The sequence below is a fragment of the Halichoeres trimaculatus genome, unplaced genomic scaffold (genome assembly GCF_033239565.1).
Source record: "Halichoeres trimaculatus isolate MK-OKI-2021-1 unplaced genomic scaffold, fHalTri1.1 fHalTri1_scaffold_12, whole genome shotgun sequence".
Lineage (NCBI taxonomy): Eukaryota > Metazoa > Chordata > Actinopteri > Labriformes > Labridae > Halichoeres > Halichoeres trimaculatus.
The window spans coordinates 22,128,785-22,148,928 of NW_027437190.1; the positions used below are offsets into that span (position 1 = coordinate 22,128,785).

At 44.1% G+C, this 20,144-nt stretch overlaps 1 protein-coding gene across 2 annotated transcripts; it reads right to left on the reverse strand.

Annotated features, from left to right (window-relative positions):
• Positions 1 to 391: 391 nt before the first annotated feature.
• atp1a3b (ATPase Na+/K+ transporting subunit alpha 3b) lies at positions 392 to 19,258 on the reverse strand. 2 transcript variants are annotated; one of them, XM_074682921.1, is made up of 23 exons: positions 19,042 to 19,258; positions 18,811 to 18,904; positions 9,151 to 9,276; positions 8,289 to 8,348; positions 7,905 to 8,108; positions 7,626 to 7,739; positions 7,283 to 7,417; positions 7,066 to 7,183; positions 6,673 to 6,941; positions 6,204 to 6,402; positions 5,854 to 6,098; positions 5,563 to 5,755; positions 4,983 to 5,158; positions 4,745 to 4,881; positions 4,490 to 4,640; positions 3,805 to 3,973; positions 3,411 to 3,565; positions 3,182 to 3,305; positions 2,824 to 2,969; positions 2,604 to 2,734; positions 2,377 to 2,478; positions 2,186 to 2,277; positions 392 to 1,981 (listed from the first exon to the last, which is right to left on the reverse strand). In XM_074682921.1, exons 2-23 carry the CDS (start codon positions 18,814 to 18,816, stop codon positions 1,953 to 1,955), a joined length of 3,081 nt encoding a protein of 1,026 aa, XP_074539022.1. In that variant the 5' UTR covers positions 18,817 to 18,904; positions 19,042 to 19,258; the 3' UTR covers positions 392 to 1,952. The 2 variants fall into 2 exon arrangements, with proteins under 2 accessions (XP_074539022.1, XP_074539023.1); XM_074682922.1 differs by having other exon boundaries at positions 9,151 to 9,237; positions 19,042 to 19,257.
• Positions 19,259 to 20,144: the final 886 nt, after the last annotated feature.

Consider the following 20,144-nt stretch of genomic DNA (forward strand, 5'->3'; position numbering starts at 1 on the left):
GGTTTAGGAAGTTACATCTCACACTTTTATGTGCTTAAATTGTAGCCTGACTGAAGATTTCTGTGCAGGAAGCTATGCTGTACACACAAGCTGAAACATGTTTCTCTTTTGTGCATCAAACACATTAGATTTTACAAAAAAAGATGAATTCACACCTAATATATTTGGCACAAAACAGGCCATAGCCTCAGCTAACAAAGGTTGATTTTGATGCATTCTTTCAGTTATATACGTATATTCAAACTTAATGAAAGGGTGAATATTTTGTCAACCATTAAAGAAAGTCAAAGAAAAAGAAGACCAAGCAAAGATGAACTACAACACCTTTATGCTTTTCAAAGATAAGAGTGTATTGTGAACTGATAAAGAAAGACACACAGACTGGTCTAGGTTGTATTAAATGTTCTAGATGTTTTATTGGTGTTGGTTTCATTTATTTGACACACGTTTTACTAGTCGTGGTTTTTTTTTTCCTCATGAATTTCGACTTTTGCAGCCATCTGAGACAGACCCAGCCGGAGACCGCTGGCCCTTCACTGGTCTCCAACACATACATGCACACAGACCCGGGCTGGACCAGGCTAAGACCAGGACCTGGGTTCGAACCAGAGCTGGACCCCAATCCGGTTATAGACTCCCAGGCACGTGGACTCATCATCACCACTCACTACATCACAGCACACTGCACCACATCATACCGGCACACCTGCAGTGACAGGAACCTGAAAGCCTTGGTTGGTTTCTTGTGTCTTTGAGTAAAACACAACCGAAAACCCTGCTCTGCTTTTACAGTTCAGAGTAGCCTCCTGAAAAACCAGCAAAAATAACTGAAACCAAACAAAAAACAAAAAGAGAGACATATTTTTCTTGCTTTTTTCCTATCTCACAAATATTGTTGATGTTTTTCATGAATGTCTCTCTCGAGCTGTTTTTCCAACATGTGTTTTTTTATTGTTTCATTTAAATTCAGTATAGAATTATATAGATTTCCTAGAGCACACAGAAAGATTGAGTTGTATTTACCAACTTTGGGGAAGGGGGTTGGGGGTGTACTGTAATAGTTATTAACAAGGACAATGGTTCACACAGTGCACACAAACAGAGACAAACGGGGCAGGAGGGCAGGGAGGGGAGGTGTGTGAGAGACAGACAGACAGGGGGAGAGAGGGGGCACAGGACGCCATGGGGTGTGCTTTGTCAGGCCTAAATGAGGGAAAAGCAGCTCTCACATCCCTCCCCTCTCATCTTTGAAATAAAAAAGACAAGTAAAATCATCCAAACCCCCCCTGTACCCCACATATTAAAAAACAACAACACTGTGGCCGTCAAGAACGTAAGAGAAGGAAAAATGGACGCAGTGAGAACAACAGGGAAATGACCACTCCACTGGTCCTCCACAGACAGGAGATTGAGGCGAGAGGTGGCAGTTGAAGTGGTGTCGGCGGTGTGATCTCACTGTGTGATCTTTATATCTGTGTGTGATTGGAGGACAAGCAAAGGGTTGGCATGGAGGGGGAGAAGAGAGAGGAACAAAGGTATAGAGGAAGACGAGGGGGAGAGCGCAGGGGAGGAACAGGGACGGGAAAGGAGCTGGATGGCCCTTTTTTGCAGAGCATAGACACTCCCTTTGTATCCTTAGCTCATTCAAATCTACATACACAATATGCAGCTGCCGTTTGGTAGATATATTGGTTTATGTACACAGCAGTGAGAGAACACATGCAAAGAGTATCATAGGAGATGGGGGGAAAGGAGGGCGGGTCAATGTAGAAAGTTGTAAAGGTGCTTTTGCTGTTTTTAATCTTTGGGGCAGTTGTGATGAAAATTGCTTCAAAGCGGTTTTTGTCTTTAAGGGGGCGGGGCATCTGGAAGTGTGTCTTGCCAGGGATGGAGTGACAGGGGGGAGAAATAAGTGGAAGATGGAGGGGTATTGAGCAAAGATGCTCCGTTGATCAATAGTATGTCTCCTTCTCCACCCAACCTGAAGTGCAAAGGAGAAAAAGGAGAAAAGAGAGCTCACTGTTAATGTACAAATCATATTTGACAAATGGTTTCATGACATTAACATTGAAATAACCCAGTATATACAACCTGTAAAAGCACAATAGTTGGGTTCAAATGTCAGAGATTATCATAAAAGAAAAAAAAAATAAGGAGCTGGTTTGTTTTGTAGAAAATGACAAACCTCCAGGGTTCCGGCGAATGAGGAGTTTTCGGATTTCATCATAAACAAAGATGAGGAAACTGTATGGGAATGCACAGAACCACCAGGTAGGCCTGTGGACAAGAACAAGTTAAAGACAAGGATTGAAATTAATCAGATGAACACACAAGATCACAGTAACTGAATATAGCACATGTGGTACCAACACTCACTTTAGGGGATACATCCTGAGTGCCACATCCATGCCAGGGCAGTAGGACAGGAAGGCAGCCAGGGCTGTCTCTTCAAACAGGCCAAAGATCAAGATCTTGTTCCTGGGATGAGGAAGAGAGGAAGGATGGTACAGGAATTTAGTTTCATCAGCATTTAAATCAGGCTAAGCAAATAATTACAGGAAAATTATGAATTAATTGCCACATCTTCCCATGTTTGGACTCACTTCATGCCCTGCTGGAACACAGAGTTACGTCGTGTCTTGCAGATGATGACATCAGCCCACTGCACTACCACAATACTGACGAAGAAAGCTGTGTGGCATGTGAACTCCACTATCTTCCTCTGTTCATATGTCTAAGATTTAGGAGATGACAGACAGGCGATTAGATGTGAAAAACAAAAACCTAAGGTCCCCAGCTGGTTCACAACAACCCCAAACGTACCCACTGCTGGCCATAGCTGTCTTCCAGGTCGTTGACTGAGCGGTCATCCCAGTTCAGCCTGATGCCTACCAGTAAACTGGGGAGGAAACCATTTTCAGCCAAGATGACAAAGTAGGAGAAAAATCCTCCCAGAGCCTGGATCATACCTGAGGAAAATCATAAAAAAACAGAGCTTTAGAGATAGATTTACCATTTTCTCCAAAAAGTCCCACATCAGTACACTATTGTTGTTTGTAAACCTCAATGGGTCATCAGTTAATTTAACACAAATAGCTTTTAGGCAACTGAGATCAAACTTCATCACAGAGCAAACACAATTCACAGACCAGATTAGAGGAAGAAATCTTTGCTTACTCACCAATTTGTCCATAGGCAATGCTGATAAGCCTCTCATTCACCAGCTTGTCCCTGAATGGGTTCCTGGGCTGACGCTTCATGATGTCGCTCTCAGCTGCTTCATAGGCCAAGGAGATAGCTGGCACCTAAAGGCAAGAGAAGTAAATGTGACATGTTGAACCCACAAAGGCTTTATTCAGTGTGTGGTGTAAAGCTATTTGATGTTAAGAGAGTGTTTAATCAGCTCTCACCATGTCAGTTCCCAGATCAATACAGAGGATGGTGATGGTTCCCAGTGGCAGAGGGATGTTGACGATGATGAACAACAGGAAGGGGGTGATCTCTGGGATGTTACTGGTCAGGGTGTAAGCGATGGACTTCTTCAGGTTATCAAAGATCAAACGGCCTGTTGGGAGAAAAACAGTTGGTTAAATGGAAGATGAAGTAGACCAAACTTAGACTTTTCTTTTTTGTCCTGAGGTCTGATTTTTTTGTAAGAATATTTGCTAGTCTTCAAGAAAAAGCACTCTTTCTTTAGCTTAAGTATGAATCTTCATCCTCTCCTTCTTCAGATTATCTCATTATGAACTCCTGTTTTGTTTTAAAGCTCTCTGTGCTCTACTTCTGCCCCCTGGGTCCTCTCACCTTCTTCTACTCCTGTCACAATGGAGGCAAAGTTGTCATCCAACAGGATCATATCAGCAGCTTGCTTGGACACATCAGAGCCTGAGATTCCCATGGCAACACCGATGTCAGCCTTTTTCAGAGCAGGAGAGTCATTCACACCATCACCTGTCACAGCTACGATGGCGCCCTGGGAGAGGAGACATAAGAAGGGTGAGAAATAGAGTAATAAATTTATCCTTTATCTGACCAACAATCATGTGATAAAAATTTGTGTTAGTCTGAACTGATGTAGGAAATCTGTTACTCTAGTGCCAGAAACTGTCATATGTTGTGAAATGACTGTTCTTGTATAAAGGTTTTAGTACAAAATTTAAAAGTTACCAGAAAAAAAAAGACTTATTTTGTCAAATCTATGAGAGAATTAAAGTTTTAAAATTGGGAAAGTTATGTGATTAAATTATGTTAAAGCAGTTTTTATTCTACATGCACTTGATCTGAGCATATCAAGGTGATCAAGGTGTGCTCTATAAAGATCAGTCTGCTTTCAACAGACAATGAGTGCCATCTAGTGGCAGATAAGGAAAATGATCCTCAAGAGTCTGGCCCCCAATTTTAATTTCACTACAGAGTGTGTCGACAATGTTCCTAGGATTAGAGTCTTTTAGTTTACAAGACATTTCAAACAGTCTGAAAATGCTCCCACCAGACGCTGGCAGCCCTCCACGATGATGAGCTTCTGTTGTGGGGAGGTCCTGGCAAACACAATCTCTGTGTGGTTCCTCAGGATGTCGTCCATCTGGTCCTGTGACAGATCTTTCAGATCCGTACCATGGATCACACAGGCCTTGGCATCTCTGGACACAGATATAACAGTGTTGATGCACGTTTTATATTTCGGCATGATCTGTTTGTGACTGTAGCTTGTTTTCCTCTTTATTTGTTGGTGAATGTTCTGTACCTGGGGTTGACCTGGCTGACGGGTATGTTAAGACGAGCAGCAATGTCCTCCACTGTCTCATTACCCTCTGAGATGATACCCACTCCCTTGGCGATGGCCTTGGCTGTGATTGGGTGATCACCAGTGACCATGATAACCTAAAGACAAGAGCAAAACAAACATTACAAAATGTTATCTAACATGAAACAAATCTTCAGTTTTGAACACCTAAAGTGATTTAGGGAGAAGAAAAACTCACCTTGATACCAGCTGATCTGCATTTGCCCACAGCATCAGGCACAGCAGCACGGGGAGGGTCAATCATGGACATTAGTCCAACAAAGCAAAGGTTGTCGGTCTGGAAGTTCACATCATCTGTGTCAAAGGCGAAGCCCTTGGGGTACTGATCCTCTGGCAGCAGCACGTGGCAGAAACCTGCAAGAAAATGAAAAGCAAGACTTAGCATTTGATGGTTTATAATGATTAAATTATGTCTACTTATTCAAATTTGAGAGGCTGTATTTCTAGACAAGTTGATAATTTTATTTTCCCTGCTATGTTCAAAAGTATTGTAAAATTAGTAAAATTAATCGCTCAGGCACTGGTTTGACTTTGGGGTTCAAAATTATTTTTTTTCAAGAAAGCAGAGGTACTTTAAGGGTATGATTCAAATAACTAATGAGTGATATTTTTGAAGAGTGAGACAATTACATCATATACATTTTTAATGTCAAACATTTTTTGAAAAATTCTATTATGTGGATTGGGATCAGAGACATTTTCAAAATCTATATTTTGCATCCATCTATACCTCTCTCTCTACTTTCATCCCTTCTTACCCAGCACTCTCTCTCCCAGTCCTCCTAGCTCCATGTATGCATTCTGGAAAGCTTCCTTCATCTCCTCATCCATAGGCTGCTCCTTGCCCTGCAGCAGGATGGTGGTGCAGCGGTCCAGGATCCTCTCAGGTGCTCCCTTCATTACCAGCAGATAGCGGTTGTCATTGGGATCCTCTGTCTCGTGCACTGAGAGCTGCAGAGGGACACAGGGATGAAGATTGAGAGGATCTGGCATGAAGGCTGTGTGTAATTTGTGGTTCTATGTGTTTTGTAACCCGACCTGTTTCTCACCTGATATTTGTTGGTGGAGTTGAAGGGGATTTCAGCTACCTTCTTGTTCTTATCCCTCATCACTCTGACTGAACCACAGGACAGTTCGATACACTTCAGCAGGGCTGATTCTGAGGCATCACCGGCCACGTCACGCTTCAGGATGGGCAGTGAGTCTTGTCCTGCTTTGAACTGAGCGCGGTTACACAGAGCAGCAATACGAGCCAGAGACAGCCAGGTCACTGAGCTCTTGTCAAAAGAAGCACCTGCAGAAAGAAAGGATTTTTGTCCATTAGTAACCCATATCATTTATTGAAAGCATCCCTCCTTTCTCAGTTGTTACTGTGTCTGTGCCCCCTCTGCACACTCACCAGACTGGTCCTCTGTGGTGTCTGCCTCGTGGATCTGGTTGTCAAACCACATGTGGGCCACAGTCATCCTGTTCTGGGTCAGGGTTCCTGTCTTGTCAGAGCAGATGGTGGAGGTGGATCCCAGGGTTTCCACAGCCTCCAAGTTCTTCACCAGGCAGTTCTTCTTAGCCATACGTTTGGCAGTCAGGGTCAGACATACCTGCAGACAATCACATTTGTGGTGTCAGCAAAGATAAGGCTCATTGTGTTTCGATGCAACAATGAAGATTCTCTTTCTAGAGGCTGAATAAAACAACTCACTGTGCAATTAAACAGAAAACACTTAAAATAATCAAGTTAGCACCAAGAATTGTATGTATCAGAGCAAAACAAGTAATTAGAGACCAAGTTTTGCAATAAAAGATACCAAATTAGACCAAAGTCAAGCTAATTATGAGGAGGTGAGGTATCTTATTACGTGAGCACTTACAGTGACAGTGGCCAGCAGCCCCTCAGGCACATTAGCCACAATGATACCGATGAGGAAGATGACAGCCTCCAGCCAGGTGTAACCCAGGATGATGGCCAGGATGAAGAAGGTGACACCCAGGAAGACAGCCACACCTGTGATGATATGGATGAAATGCTCGATCTCTTTGGCGATGGGGGTTTTGCCGGTCTCCAGGCCAGAGGTCAGAGTAGCAATGCGGCCCATGACTGTGCGGTCACCGGTGCAGATAACAATGCCACGAGCAGTGCCTGGTGTGAAAAGGAAAAAACACAAATAAAGCACAATTTCTTGAAAGAGCTTTTGGAGCTGTAAAAAGTTATCTTTTTGAACAAATAATTTTAATTATTCTCAATATCACTGAACCAACCATACCTTCAACACAGTTGGTGGAGAAGAAAGCAATGTTACGTGTCTCCAAGGGATTGTCATGGGTACAGTCAGGTGACCTGCTCTGAGGCTCTGATTCGCCTGTTAGGGAGGAGTTATCGACCTAAAGGGGAACATAAAACATGTAGTGTTTAAAAACAAGAGGAAAGCCTTTGGATGTGTCTGCACACAGAACTAATGTATGTGTGTGTGTGCACTTTACCTTGCAGCCATGAGCAGAAACCACCCTGATGTCGGCAGGGATCCTGTCTCCACCCTTCACTTCAATCAGGTCTCCAGCTACAACTTCTTCAGCATTGATCTGTACCTTCTCACCCTCACGGATCACTAACGCTTGCTGCAACAGAACACAAATCATAGTTTAAACAATTTAGCTGTGCTATGAGTTACCTAAACACTTCAGAATCTACTGTCCATAAAGTCTTAGATACTGAGTATTTACCGTCTTTAATTCTAGAGTGTATCAATTATTTTTTAAAAATACATTCACTCTTGAGGCACGACAAATCCTGCAGGTTGGTTCCTTTTCAGAAAAACATTTTTACCTGAGGCACCATGTTCTTGAAAGACTCCATGATTTTGGAGCTCTTGGCCTCTTGAAAGTATGAGAAGCAACCAGTAATGATGACGACAGCTGTGAGCACAATACCCAGGTACAACTGCAGACAGAATTAGAGACAGAGTATATTCTATCATTAGTGTGTGCACTGTGGGAAAGAGCAGGGCGCTGTTTCTGTTTAGCATAGAGTGTTTATCTGCACTTGATAGTCAGAAATGTCAACAAGGTGTTCATGGCCCAGCTGTGAGTGTGGATGGATGCTTACATTGTCCCCGGCAGGATCATCCTCAGTGGCTGCCTGGATGGCATAGGCCAGAAAGCAGAGGATGGCTCCAATCCACAGCAGGATGGAGAATCCACCAAACAGCTGGCGACAGAACTTGACCCACTCAGGGGTGGTGGGAGGAGGGGTGAGAGCATTGGGACCGTCCCTGATCAGAAACTCTGCAGCCTTGGCATTGGTCAGTCCCTGAGGGAAGAAGAAAGAGGGCAGTTAGAGAAACTGAGAAAAGAGAGTCTTGGCCTGTGCACTGACAACAAAAACAGGTAAAGCCTTTTACAAATATAAGAGTACTCCTCTGCCATCTAGTGGCCAAATGAAAACACAGCCACAAAACCACTGGGGAAACTGGAGGAGTCATAAACTCACCTGGACAATGTCAGTCTGGTATTTCCTGCATACTTCTTCTACGGACATCTTGTGTTCCGTCTGAAAAGAAAGGAAATGAAGAACAGTGAGCGTTCTGCATGGTCTGAATTGTCTTAAGCTGCCAAGGTTTGCATGCACAGAAGAAAAAGAAAGAAGCAATTGAAAAGTAAAGAACAGTAACTCTTACAAGTGATGAAAGAGTCTAAGAATCTAAAGAACGCTATGAAAGTCATGAGAATTTTAGTCCATGCATGCAGTTCACCTGAGAGATACGAGTATCAGGCCAGCCAGATTAGGCGACCCAGGTGTCTGTTTCTTGCGCTGGGATGTGCGATCAAGGTGACGTCCTTTTGATATCAAGTCACCACTCTTACCAGCAATAATGTAATTTTGTGGCCTGTAGAAGACAGACTTCCCTTCTCTCCAACAGAGTCTGTGTCAATTCACTGTGTTTGTCATAGGGTATATAAATGCTATATATTAATAATTTATACTATTTTTTTTAACCTTTAATACTATTTCAATCTATTTTATTTTAACCTGGGATGTGCATTTCTTTACCAATCTGTCTCTTGCTGTAAGCTGCTGTTGCAAGAGTGTTTCCTCCAATGGGTGATGAATAAAGTATCTTATCTTATCTTTTTAAGTTCATCTCCAAGAAGATCTTCAAATACTGAGTGTAAAGCATGATGTATCCTTAAATGCATGGATGGTAAATTTGAGTTTTAATGATGCAGTAACTGCATTTTTCAAATCAGTCAGCAGTGTTTGACAGGATCCAAAGTGAATTGGTCTGAAACATTTTATATTCCATCATTCAGCTCCACGAGTATTCAATAAGTACAAGAAGATTTTGACTTACAATGGGCACTTCCTTCTTCAGGTCATCCATGTCCTTGGTTCCTGTCGCCCCCCCCTTCTTCTTCTTGGGGGATCGGTCATCTTTGTCCTGTGTGGTGGCAACGCGGTAACTGTCTGATCGCCCATACTATAGACACACACACATGTTTTATACATGCCTTGGGACTAGGAGATAGTGGCCTGTGGGCCCACGTATGTGATTCTAACTGTTTTCTGGGCTTGTAAATGTAAATTATTGAAAGGAAAAAAACTTTCCCTCATTTTTACTGTAAACCCAGACACTGGCTAAGGCTGAAATAAAGTCAGATGGCTTCAGTGAGTTATCATTTAGGCTGCTCTCTTCAATATACTGTAAATAATGTTGTAACCTTGTGAAGTGGCCTTGTGAGGTAGCCTGAGTTTCTCATACAGTAAAAGCATCAAGTTTTTCTCAGTTTATGATAAAGGAAACAGATAAGAGACACTTCTATAAAGACCTGGCATCATAAAAAGAAATATTTAAGACTCACGAATTACATGCGATGCCCTGACAGCTGTTTTTCTCCCCCTTAACTTAACCACCTACACCAAAGATGCAACATTAAAGCATGCCCTGCTGCCTGCTCTGATCTCCATTGATCGAATAGAGCTCACTCTGAAGTCCACATTAGCCTGATAGAAACATCAAAAGATCATCCAATGCAAAAGGTTCAACCCATAGGCTTTCACTAATGGCTTTGTGGTCTTTTTGTAATTATCCTACAAGCAGCACCGATGATAAAAGAGGGGAAGAAGGAGCAGACAAACTGAGTTTAGAGCCATCAAAGGCTTTCTGATTAGATTCTAGTATGTCCCACACTTTCAGAGCAGACACTTTGATGACAACGCGACTTAACAGATCATGTGACAACAGCAAACATGCACAGAAACATCAAACATCTGCTTGACTTGCAGCCCACTACCCTCTTGGCTTGAACTGTCTCCTCACAAATTGGCTTATGTTGTTATACAATGAGTGAGTGGGCTATGAATAACCTCGAAAGCTGCACTTTCCTCTCCTACATGTAACTCTAGCTGGTCGGCAGAAAAGGGAGCAACCGCTGGGTCTCATCAACACAAATGTCCCTCATCAAAGGTCAGATGTCACCAACAAAGGCAAGAATCCCTCCCAGGAGGTGTGAGCTGGTCCCAGTGGACTCAACCAAGTCATCACAGAAACTGCATGAGGTGGCAGATCAATAAAGTCAGATATACACTGATGACTCGAAGATGAGGAGGAGAATCCAGCTGAATGAAGGCCCCATCATTTCTCCTGAATCAGACAGAGATGTCAATACCCGTCAGCTGATTCTCAATGACAACAACTGGGTCATAGGTTAAGATTTATTGATAATCTAAACAAGAGCTTGGTTCTTAAAAAATCAGGAACTCAAAAACCAACTGGATACCATAAATCACTGACATAAAAACAGCACCCCCTAGTGGTGAAGAGGTGGCTTCATATTAAGGAGTTTCACAGGTTATTGCTGCTGGTCATCAGCGTTACTATCAGACACTAAAACGTGGGTACAGACATAAACTTAAAATAACTCTGGCTCTTTGACATAATATTTCTGAGTGTATTTTGACAAACGCTAAATTAGGAAGAAAAACATGGTTGTGTCAAAGGATACCTGTAGTCCTCTATGTTTCTCATTTGACAAACCCTCACAGGTAACCACACCAAAACACACACACACACACACACACACACACACACACACACACACACACACACACCTGCACTGCGTCAAAAGACTATCTAAGTACAGCTTGCCACTACATTTCCTACCCGAGTGATGAATTACTATTGCGAAATGATCCCTCTCTACCTGCTGAATTTGTATGTGGTAACAAAGACCTGTGTTTCTGGTTTTGTCCTCAATGAAGGGGAAAAAAGTGTCTTCATGAGACAACATGTGGAAGTCAACTCTCCCTCACATAATGAAGAGCTGAGTGCTCAACGACCACTTCTGGATTTAAAGCAAACAACCAAGCTGTTTGTTGAATCATGTCTGACAGAGAGTGGCATGTCGGCGTGAGGGAGGGACTGCAAATACACACATGTGAACACACCTACACACACAGTTCTGCAACAAAAGAGCAGGTGAGCAAATCTCTCTCTTAAAGCAAGACCAGGCAGGCCTGGTGAGGCAGCGGCTGCATGGAGGGGAGACTGATGCAGTGGAAAAGTACTGCTGTTCATCTCCTCAGAGAGTGTCTCAAGTTGTGTGTGTGTGTGACTGGGGAAGAGATGACAATATATGCTTTAAAATCAATACTTGTATCATCAAGGGAAGATTTAAATATATCTCTATGTAGAGATCTCTTATGGGTGCTGAAGGCTCCATAATCTCACAGATGACAGACTTGCAGGTGTGTAAGCTTGCATTTGTTGGTATAATGTTGTTGTGGCTACTTTCTCCCACACACAATGAAAAAAAGCTGTTCTTCTGAGCATATGCTTCCTGACTGATAAAAAAAATATGGACACAAACAAGTCTGGCTCATTCTTCTCTTATCACACACACATATATGCCCAGACAATAGAAGTGGTTGGCAAGGAGATTGAGAGGAGTGCCAAACAAAGCGATAATAGGCTATGTGGTGAAAAGTAGAGTCACACTGAGATGGACTTTAAGGGGGCGGATGACAGACAGGACTGGGCACATGGAAAGAGAGACAGCAGTGGGAGGTGAGAAGCAGGGACAGATAAAGAGTGAGAGAGGACGCTGCAGAGAGAGCTGTTGTCACCCCCTCTCTCATGCTCCTAATTAGATATTGACCAGCGGTTTTTGTCTGCTGGCTCTGTGTCAGTGTTTGACCTGCAGTGACCCCACTCTAATAGATTACACAACTACACACATGTTGTGTTTGCGTGGGTGTGTGTCACCTTGAGTACGTGTTGTCATGTGCTACTAGATTATGTTCTCACTTTGGCTCGTCTGATTGAGTGAGTGTGACCCTCGGTGTGTGTAGGTTTGTGGATATGAATGAGAAGTAATCAGCATGACTCAAAGAGAAAACAGAGGGTGCTGTTTATCTTGCGTTTGTAGTTGCAGAATGTTGAGTATGTTAAGTGCATTTCTGTTTTGGTCTTTTGGTGGGAGACTGTTTGCTCCTTATACAACCTGCTAAATGTCTAACATACTATGAACGTTCTCTCTGGGTTTCTTTTAATTTGCAGATCACATCAATATGTGCCTGTCTGTCTGCCTGTGTATGTATGTGTGTGTGTGTGTGTTTGTCTGTCTCACACAGCTCCGGGTAATGTAATGAGCCCACTCTATTCTAAGGAAGGAAACAGAGACTTGTGGCTGGAATTACAGCCGCTTGCTCTCCCATGAGCGTGCAGACAAACTGACTGATGGAGAGACAACTCTGACATCAACAGGAAATGGAAACATCGGATGCTCTTCGATGGATTACATAGTTCAATCAATCAGGTTCTTAAAATCTCATTAGCGTATCAATGATTCAGAGAATAAATGCTTCATATGTCTGGTTGTGTGTTTGATTCTGTTATTAATTACTCTGCAGGGCTGCTACGGTTAACTGGAATGAACCTCACTTTTTGTCCTTCTGATAAGCAAGTGTGTTTGGAGGGCAAGTAACCATGGTGACCAGCATGGCCATTGGCATGACGACGGATCACAGCAGTGGCCTAGCACTCAGAGGATCCCCTGATGTGATCTGTGCGAGCAATAATTGATGCATCTGTAACTGGACACTGTATTCACTGCTGTACAACACAAACAGGCAACTGACTCAAGGAATAAATGTGTGTGAGTGTGTGTTGTGCGCTCTCTGTCTGTGTGTGAGCAGAGGTGAGTCACTGTGTTGGCTACAGTCTGTATGTGCAGCGGCTACACGCATTGCGGCAGAGAGAGTGAGGCAGTGACTGAGAGAGACCTATGGTTGTGAAATAATATGAAAAGACAAATCAAACAGAAATGTGTGAGAGGGAAAGAGCATCGAGGATCAGTTAATGAAGCACTTTTAACCCTCATAAAACTTGGAATCTTTACAGGCAAATGTGGACTTCATCTGAGCTAAGTCTAATGAGAATAATCAAAAACATATTGTGCAGGTATGCACCTACTGAGTGACATGATAGGAGTGGCAACTGAGAAACACATGCTAAGGAGAGCGGGTCGGGGCATGCCCACCCATGGCGGTTTGATTTTCTTCCTTTTTATTGGCACGCACAGTGGACTAGCATACATTTCAGCACAAACAGCCAATACCCTGTTGCTATAGGCACACCCTGGAACAGGAAGTGTCTTGTAGGTGTAAGAAATACCAGCACACACCACGAATAATGTTTCTTATTTTGTCTCTCAGTCACCACCACAGTGTTCGTCATACCTACACATGAGACAAACTTCTTCTTTCTTCAGAGGATCACACCCAACATGTGAGAGCTGCATCATGGCCTGAAATATAAAGTTTACTTGACCATACATGTCCTGAATCTTAAATCAAGCAGCCTTTGACTTGTAGCTCTACACTTAATATGCTATAAAACATTATAGTGCATATTACTTCAAAATAGAAACTTATTTACTATTCCTTTGAGTAATCTTTCAACATGTTCCATTCAACATGGTGTGTGTATTTGTTTCTGACATGTACGAGTGTGTGTGTGACCTTGCAAGGTTATTGGGCCATCTGGTGTTCCTTACAGCAGGATGACAGGCCTCGAGCCTGCAGGGGGTGGGTGGAGGACAAAGGGGGGGCTGAGGCCAGGGGACCAAGGGACATTACTCTCGGATTAGCTAGTCTGATTACTACACTGGATTAGCCCACTGTACTTCTTCTCCTCTTTGTCTTTCTGCTCTTCTATCTCTACTGCTACCTCTTAAAAGGAATGCATCAATGCAAACTGCACTTTAAACCTTCAGTCCAGCTCATGCAACATAGTTTGGTGAATATCTCTGAGCAGGGCTGAGTAGGTAAACAGATCATGGGCTTTGTAGAAAAGCTAGCACAGATATTTGTTTCAGTTGTTCGGGGCAACCTCAGAGTGATATGGAGGCTTCTAATCTTTCTTTATATCAAAGTGAACTGATATCAAAAAAGCCGACTCCAGGTGCCAATATATGAAGAAGGGAAAAATGTGAGAAAGTGTTGACTGGAGAAGCAAACAGTGCCTTCAGCATTGTCTAACTATCCTGTGTCAGCTATAATTAAACACTACAGATACAGACACGTAACAGATTGATCTGCAGGAATAGAGCGTGCGTAAATAGATCATTGTACTGTAAAAAGATTGCGTCTGCTTAAGACTACTAATCTCTAAACCACATAAACACAAAGAGACAGAGAGAGATTAACTCTCTTTAGCTCTCAAATAATCTGTGCCGTGCTCTCGCCAAAAAAATAAAAATAAATCAAGGCAAGAAAAAGACCAAACTGGAATTCCCAAATTTAATAGTAACTCCCCTGTGACTGATTTGTCCATCTGTCCACCCTGTCATCATCTTCATCTGATGGCTACACACAGACTTTAGTGAAACAGTGTGTTGTTTCTTATTTATAATTCGATGTCAACCCTGTCTGTTCTACTGGCAGGAAAGTTTTAGCATCCGTCTGTGTTTGTGTGTGCGCATGAGCACAGCCTGGTCTACATTAGCATTGTAAATCGTGGCTTCTTTGGTGCTTGTAGCCAACATGGCGTCTTGCCATGGCGTGAGAGAGGGCATCTCAGGACTCCTCCACTGGCAGCTGGTCACACAGAGCTGTGCAGATGTGCATGCACACACAATCAAACACACAAGCCAAAAATGAGCATACCTCTAGTTTTTTTTAGCATGTGTGACACACTCCCTAATGAGTGTTTGTCTTGTTTAATATATCTAAATCAAAAGTATTCCTAGTTAGTCCAGCTCAACTTTAAAAAAGGTGGTCACTTTATCGCTTTCACTTTAAAAGCAGCAGAGGGTTTGGTTTTAACAAGCCTTTGTTCTCAGTGGTTACCCATTGTTAGTCTGTGTGCTCTGGTGTATTTCACACAGGCACACACATTTACAGTCACACACACTCCACGAAATACACACATCTCCAGGACAACACCCTGAATTAGTCATGTCGTTGTAGTCAGGCAACCTAACCCCTCTGAATAGTTCTCATTATGGGGTTTCAACACATAAATGTCGGAAAATTGCTCAGAATCCATCACTGTGTCTGTCGTGATCGTGTTTTAAGCAATGTATGAAGGAGACAGCTCTGACCTTTACATTTTATTAGCATTACACAAGCAGCTACTGAGCTCACTGCACAGGCCTTTTGTTGCGGTCTCACAGTAGCATGAAGGCTAACTCCACAGACATCTGTACTCTGCCCCTCATCAGAGATCCTGCTAAGGACAGAGTCCTCATTACACTGGATATCTATTGATCAGAGACGCTGACACAGCTTGAGGAGAAACAATGGAGAAGCATTTAAATGACCATTGGATTGACCTTTATTGACCCCTAAAGGCCACAGGACCAACAGATCCCAGAAGGCAGTGCGGTCTGAGAGATCATGTGGTTGATCTGTTCATATATGGACGTGCTTCTCCATTGGTTCCTGCGGAGCGTGGGACAGATGAGTTGTGGTACAGTGCAGCCTATCAGCATCAGGCAGCAGGTGCAGTGGGGAGGGATGTGCAGCACTCTGCACCAAAGTGAGGGCTGGGCCTCTGCAGATGCCACACACATCCAAACTCAGGAACTAGCTTCCACAAATATTGTCTCACTTCCTCTACAGCACAGCACACACTCATCTGTGGCAAAATAAAAGCACACACTGTTCTTAAAGCCTCTATATCATGAGATCATTCACCTGATCTTCTCTTCGGTCATACAGCATTCAAAGCAGCTCAACCACACCCCTGCTACCAGTCTCTGTGACCTTGTTACAAAGCCTGCTACTAGTACACCTTCATCTCTCTTTAATCCTCCATCTCTCCTGAGGCACTGGTCCACCTACACCCCACCTCACCCCACCGCCACATTCACCATTCAGTCAATATTCCACAAAGATCCTCCACCCAACCACATCTCTCCTCTCAATCCCATCTGCCTCCTCTCCTCCTGATAACCAATCCCACAAGGCACACCAGAGGAAACAGGAGCCATGGTAATGTGAGCCTCAGGTCATTATCCTGTAACAGGATATACAACCAGGCAGCCCTCCCCCTTCATACGCCTTCTCTTTAAATCCCTCTCTCCGCACCTGCATACCAGTCACTACTTCTCTGCCCTTCTCCTCTCTCTCCCTCTTTCCTCTTCTCACTCTGTCTCTCCTACTCTTTCAGCAGTGGCACCCTCCCCCATCAGTGTCACGTGTCTGAAGGTGAAAACCAGCAGTGGATCCATGTGTGCAGGCCTTCATCAGCATCTCGGTTTAAATTCCACCTATAGTCTCATCAGCACCACACTCTGCAGAGTGCAGCTGCATCAATGCAGATAAAAGAACACTGAGCAAGCACTGAGGTTTGTGAGACATCAGACAATTCTTCAGTGGTGCTAAATTAAGAGTAATTATTCAAGTGACAGACTCTGTCTGCCAGTTAGTCTCTAGTGTTCCTGGCACTTACACAAGCTTCTCTCTATAGCATCACCCTGCCTCTTAACTCTGTTTCTTTCTGCGTAGCTCTTCTTGCCAGCCTATCACAGCTCTTCACAGGGAATTTCCACATTGTAGGCCCCGCCCCCGGTTTGACGCAGAAAGTACGTCGCGAGCGATGCCCCCTGCGGCCTTGGGAAAGGACAGCTGGCTGTGGCATCGCACGGTGCACCAGTGCGAAATTTGCCGAAAAAAGACGAGAGGAAGACGGAACGGCAACCGATCATCGAAGCGTTACAACTAGATACTCAGCTCACTGATCCATCCATCTTTCCATCCTTCTCACTCTACCTATCCGTCCTGTTTCCTTTTCAGGGTGACCTCAGCTCTCACTGGATGAGTGCCTTAAGCAACACCCTTCACAGCTCTCACTGGACAATCATATTGTCTTTTATAACACTAAACCCCTCGGGAGCTGTGGCATGAACCGAAAGGGCATAATATTTCCACTCTGCATTTCTTTCTCACAACGCTTTCTCAAACTTCCTCACAGCAGCATTACATGCGTAAGCACTTTCCGCACTCCCATCCCTTTTGACGCAGTGCCCACGAAAGCTGCCACGACTCGGACCGGTCGTTCCTTTCCCTTTCTCATTCCCTCATCCTCATCCTCTCTCCCGGTTTAGGCCACATCAGCTGGTGTCACTGCGATGACACCGGCTTGCACTGCCGCATGCTCCACTGTCTGCAGAGTCACGCCACCGCATAACTCAGCAGACAGTCCGCGGATGGGGATTAAATATTACAACTGTTTTCCGCAGGATGATGATGGACCAGAAATTGCGCAATAGCTCACACAACACATCTGCACTGGCAGCTCTGTGTTTTTCCACCAGTCTGCTCTGATTCATTTTCATGTGTGTTCACCAAATAAAGAAACCGCTCTGATGTTTTAACACTGCGCCAGCACATGAAAACTCTCTGGAGTCATTCTGACAAATTTAAACACATAGTCGTGTCTTGAGGAACCGCACGCATCGCTTCTTTAATCCGTAGTGTGTGTAAATGTGTTCACTGTTAGCGATTATCGAGTCCCTGTTATGTCACAAATTAAAGGGGAAATAAGCTGGTGAGGCGCTTATTCCCGGTAACCGCATTATGACGCATGGGTCATCGAGGGTGCTGAGAATGAGACTCCTCTGCCGCTAGTGTCCACTGAAGGACACAGAGGGGCTCAGCATCCCCCCAGTTCACCGCCAGATGCTTTTCCCTGTGCGGAAACTGATCGCAGCGAGGGCAGTGCCAGCGGGGTTTAAAGCACAAGAGGACAGCAGGGGGATGGGGAGGCAGCGAGGGCATGGAGCAAGCAGCAGCAAAATGTGTCCATCCATCACTGAGAAAGTCATAGGTGATCAGCATCTACTTCTCAGTCTTCAAATGTAAAAATGACAAAAATAAAATGACAAACGTTTCTTTAAACGACAGGTCAATGATGGGTGCCACAATCGGTTTCTATCACACATGCCCTCCCCCCTCTCCTCACCATAGCTCTCGGTAAGAATAAACCGATTAGGCCTACCACGGCTGGCAAGGTTATAGTCAAAGTAAGGCCTATCAGAGACCTGCAGTTCAAATGACACAGATACAACCTCTAAAACACAGACTGTTCTTTTAAAGGGAGACTGAGCATCACTTTCCATTCACATTCCAGCTCAGGATTTAGTTAATTTGACCGAGTGAGTCAGAGAAAAGGACACGAGCCGGTGAGACTCTGCTGAAGGCAGGACGAGGCTAAAGTCAAATCAAAGTGAGTCGTTCAGTGCCGCTGTTTCCTACAGCCGCATTAGACAGAAGCTAGTGGCTACATCAATTTGTCGCAGTCTAGAGAGCAGACTAAAAACACGGTTCCGCATTAGAGTCAATGTCACTCACACAAGCGGGATTTCCAGGAAGGAAATAAAACGACATCATGGCTCATTTTGAAGCCCCTTATCGTCAGGAGAGAAACTTTTAAGGCTACCGCCTCACTTTTCAGGCCACTTCAGGGGGGCTACAACGCAGTTAAAAAAGTTGGATTCGTCAATCTTACCCCCATGTTGGCGCAGTCACTCTTCTCCTCTCAGGTGATGCACGGCTTGAGAGGTGTCAGTCCCTCACGTTGAAATATATCAAAATGCCTTTGCCTTGAAGATAAAAGAGAATATGCTCAGTGTTTCAGATTGTCTTAAATAAAAAATGAGGAAAAAGGCGTCAGGGAAGTTATCACTTCTGACATCTGACAGAAGATTTTTCTTTCAATTTAATAAACTGTCTTTCAAACCTTCAAAAAGATTAGGCTACAATCTCTCCCCTCCGTGAGACGTCTTTTCAAATGAAATGTTGCGGTCTCAAGCGGAGCATCACGCGGGGATGCGCTTCCTTCCTTTGCTCTCTGATACTTGCGGAGAAAGACCGGCGATACTAACGAGCCGCACTGCTACCTTTCACCACCAAGTCTCCCTCCGCGGCTCTGCCAGCTGCCGCAGTACTCCGCTCCTGAAGCTACACCACTCCGCCGGTGGAACAAGCGCCGCCTCAAGCAAATGAACGAGCCGGGGAGCCAACAACACCCGCCCACAGCCAACAAAACTGACCAATCACGACTCGGAGCGTCTCATCGCTGATGGGATCGCTGACCAATTGCATTTATCTCACTCTTCAAGTGGGCCAATAGCAAGCCTATTCTGCCCCTCCTGTTTTACTGCAGATTTCCGAGGCTTGCAGCCAGCAGCATCGCGAGTCTCTAGGCTGAAATTTTGTATAAATGGACGCACAAGGTTAGATTCTAGTCGTCGTGGTTGTGTTTGTTCATCTTGTAATGTATCTATGTAACGTACAAAGGTGGATTTGTGTGCATTATTGCATGAAATAAGCACCCATGGATGTCTCATCATTGGTCGTGTTGGTCCCGTCATGAGCATGTTGTGCACCTCCTTATGTCACCTTTGGGCCTGGGCATAGCAGACAGGAGACAGCCACGCAGCCATACTGTGTGTATAGATGTGTATGAAAGGAAATATGAATATATCAATAGATTGGAAAAGGAAAAATTGTACAGTGCAGCCATCAGTGTATCTCTTCACATTGGTCAATTGCAACCTGAGAGCGAGTGAATTAGCTGGTAAACAATTTGAAGATGCAAAGTCAGCTGTTTCAGCTGATATGGAGGGTGGCACTCAGTTTCAGAAGTCACACACTGACATGGATGCTCCTCATTGGAGGTAAAGAATCAAACCTGGCTTGTTTCAGCACTATAATTTGGGGTCTTGTAGCTGTATCTCAGCCTGACATTTATGAAGGCAGTTGTAAAACTGCTATGTGATTAGCAGCTGCAGCAAGTATCCAAACACTGAGACAGGAATGAAGCAGTCAAACAAATCAGAC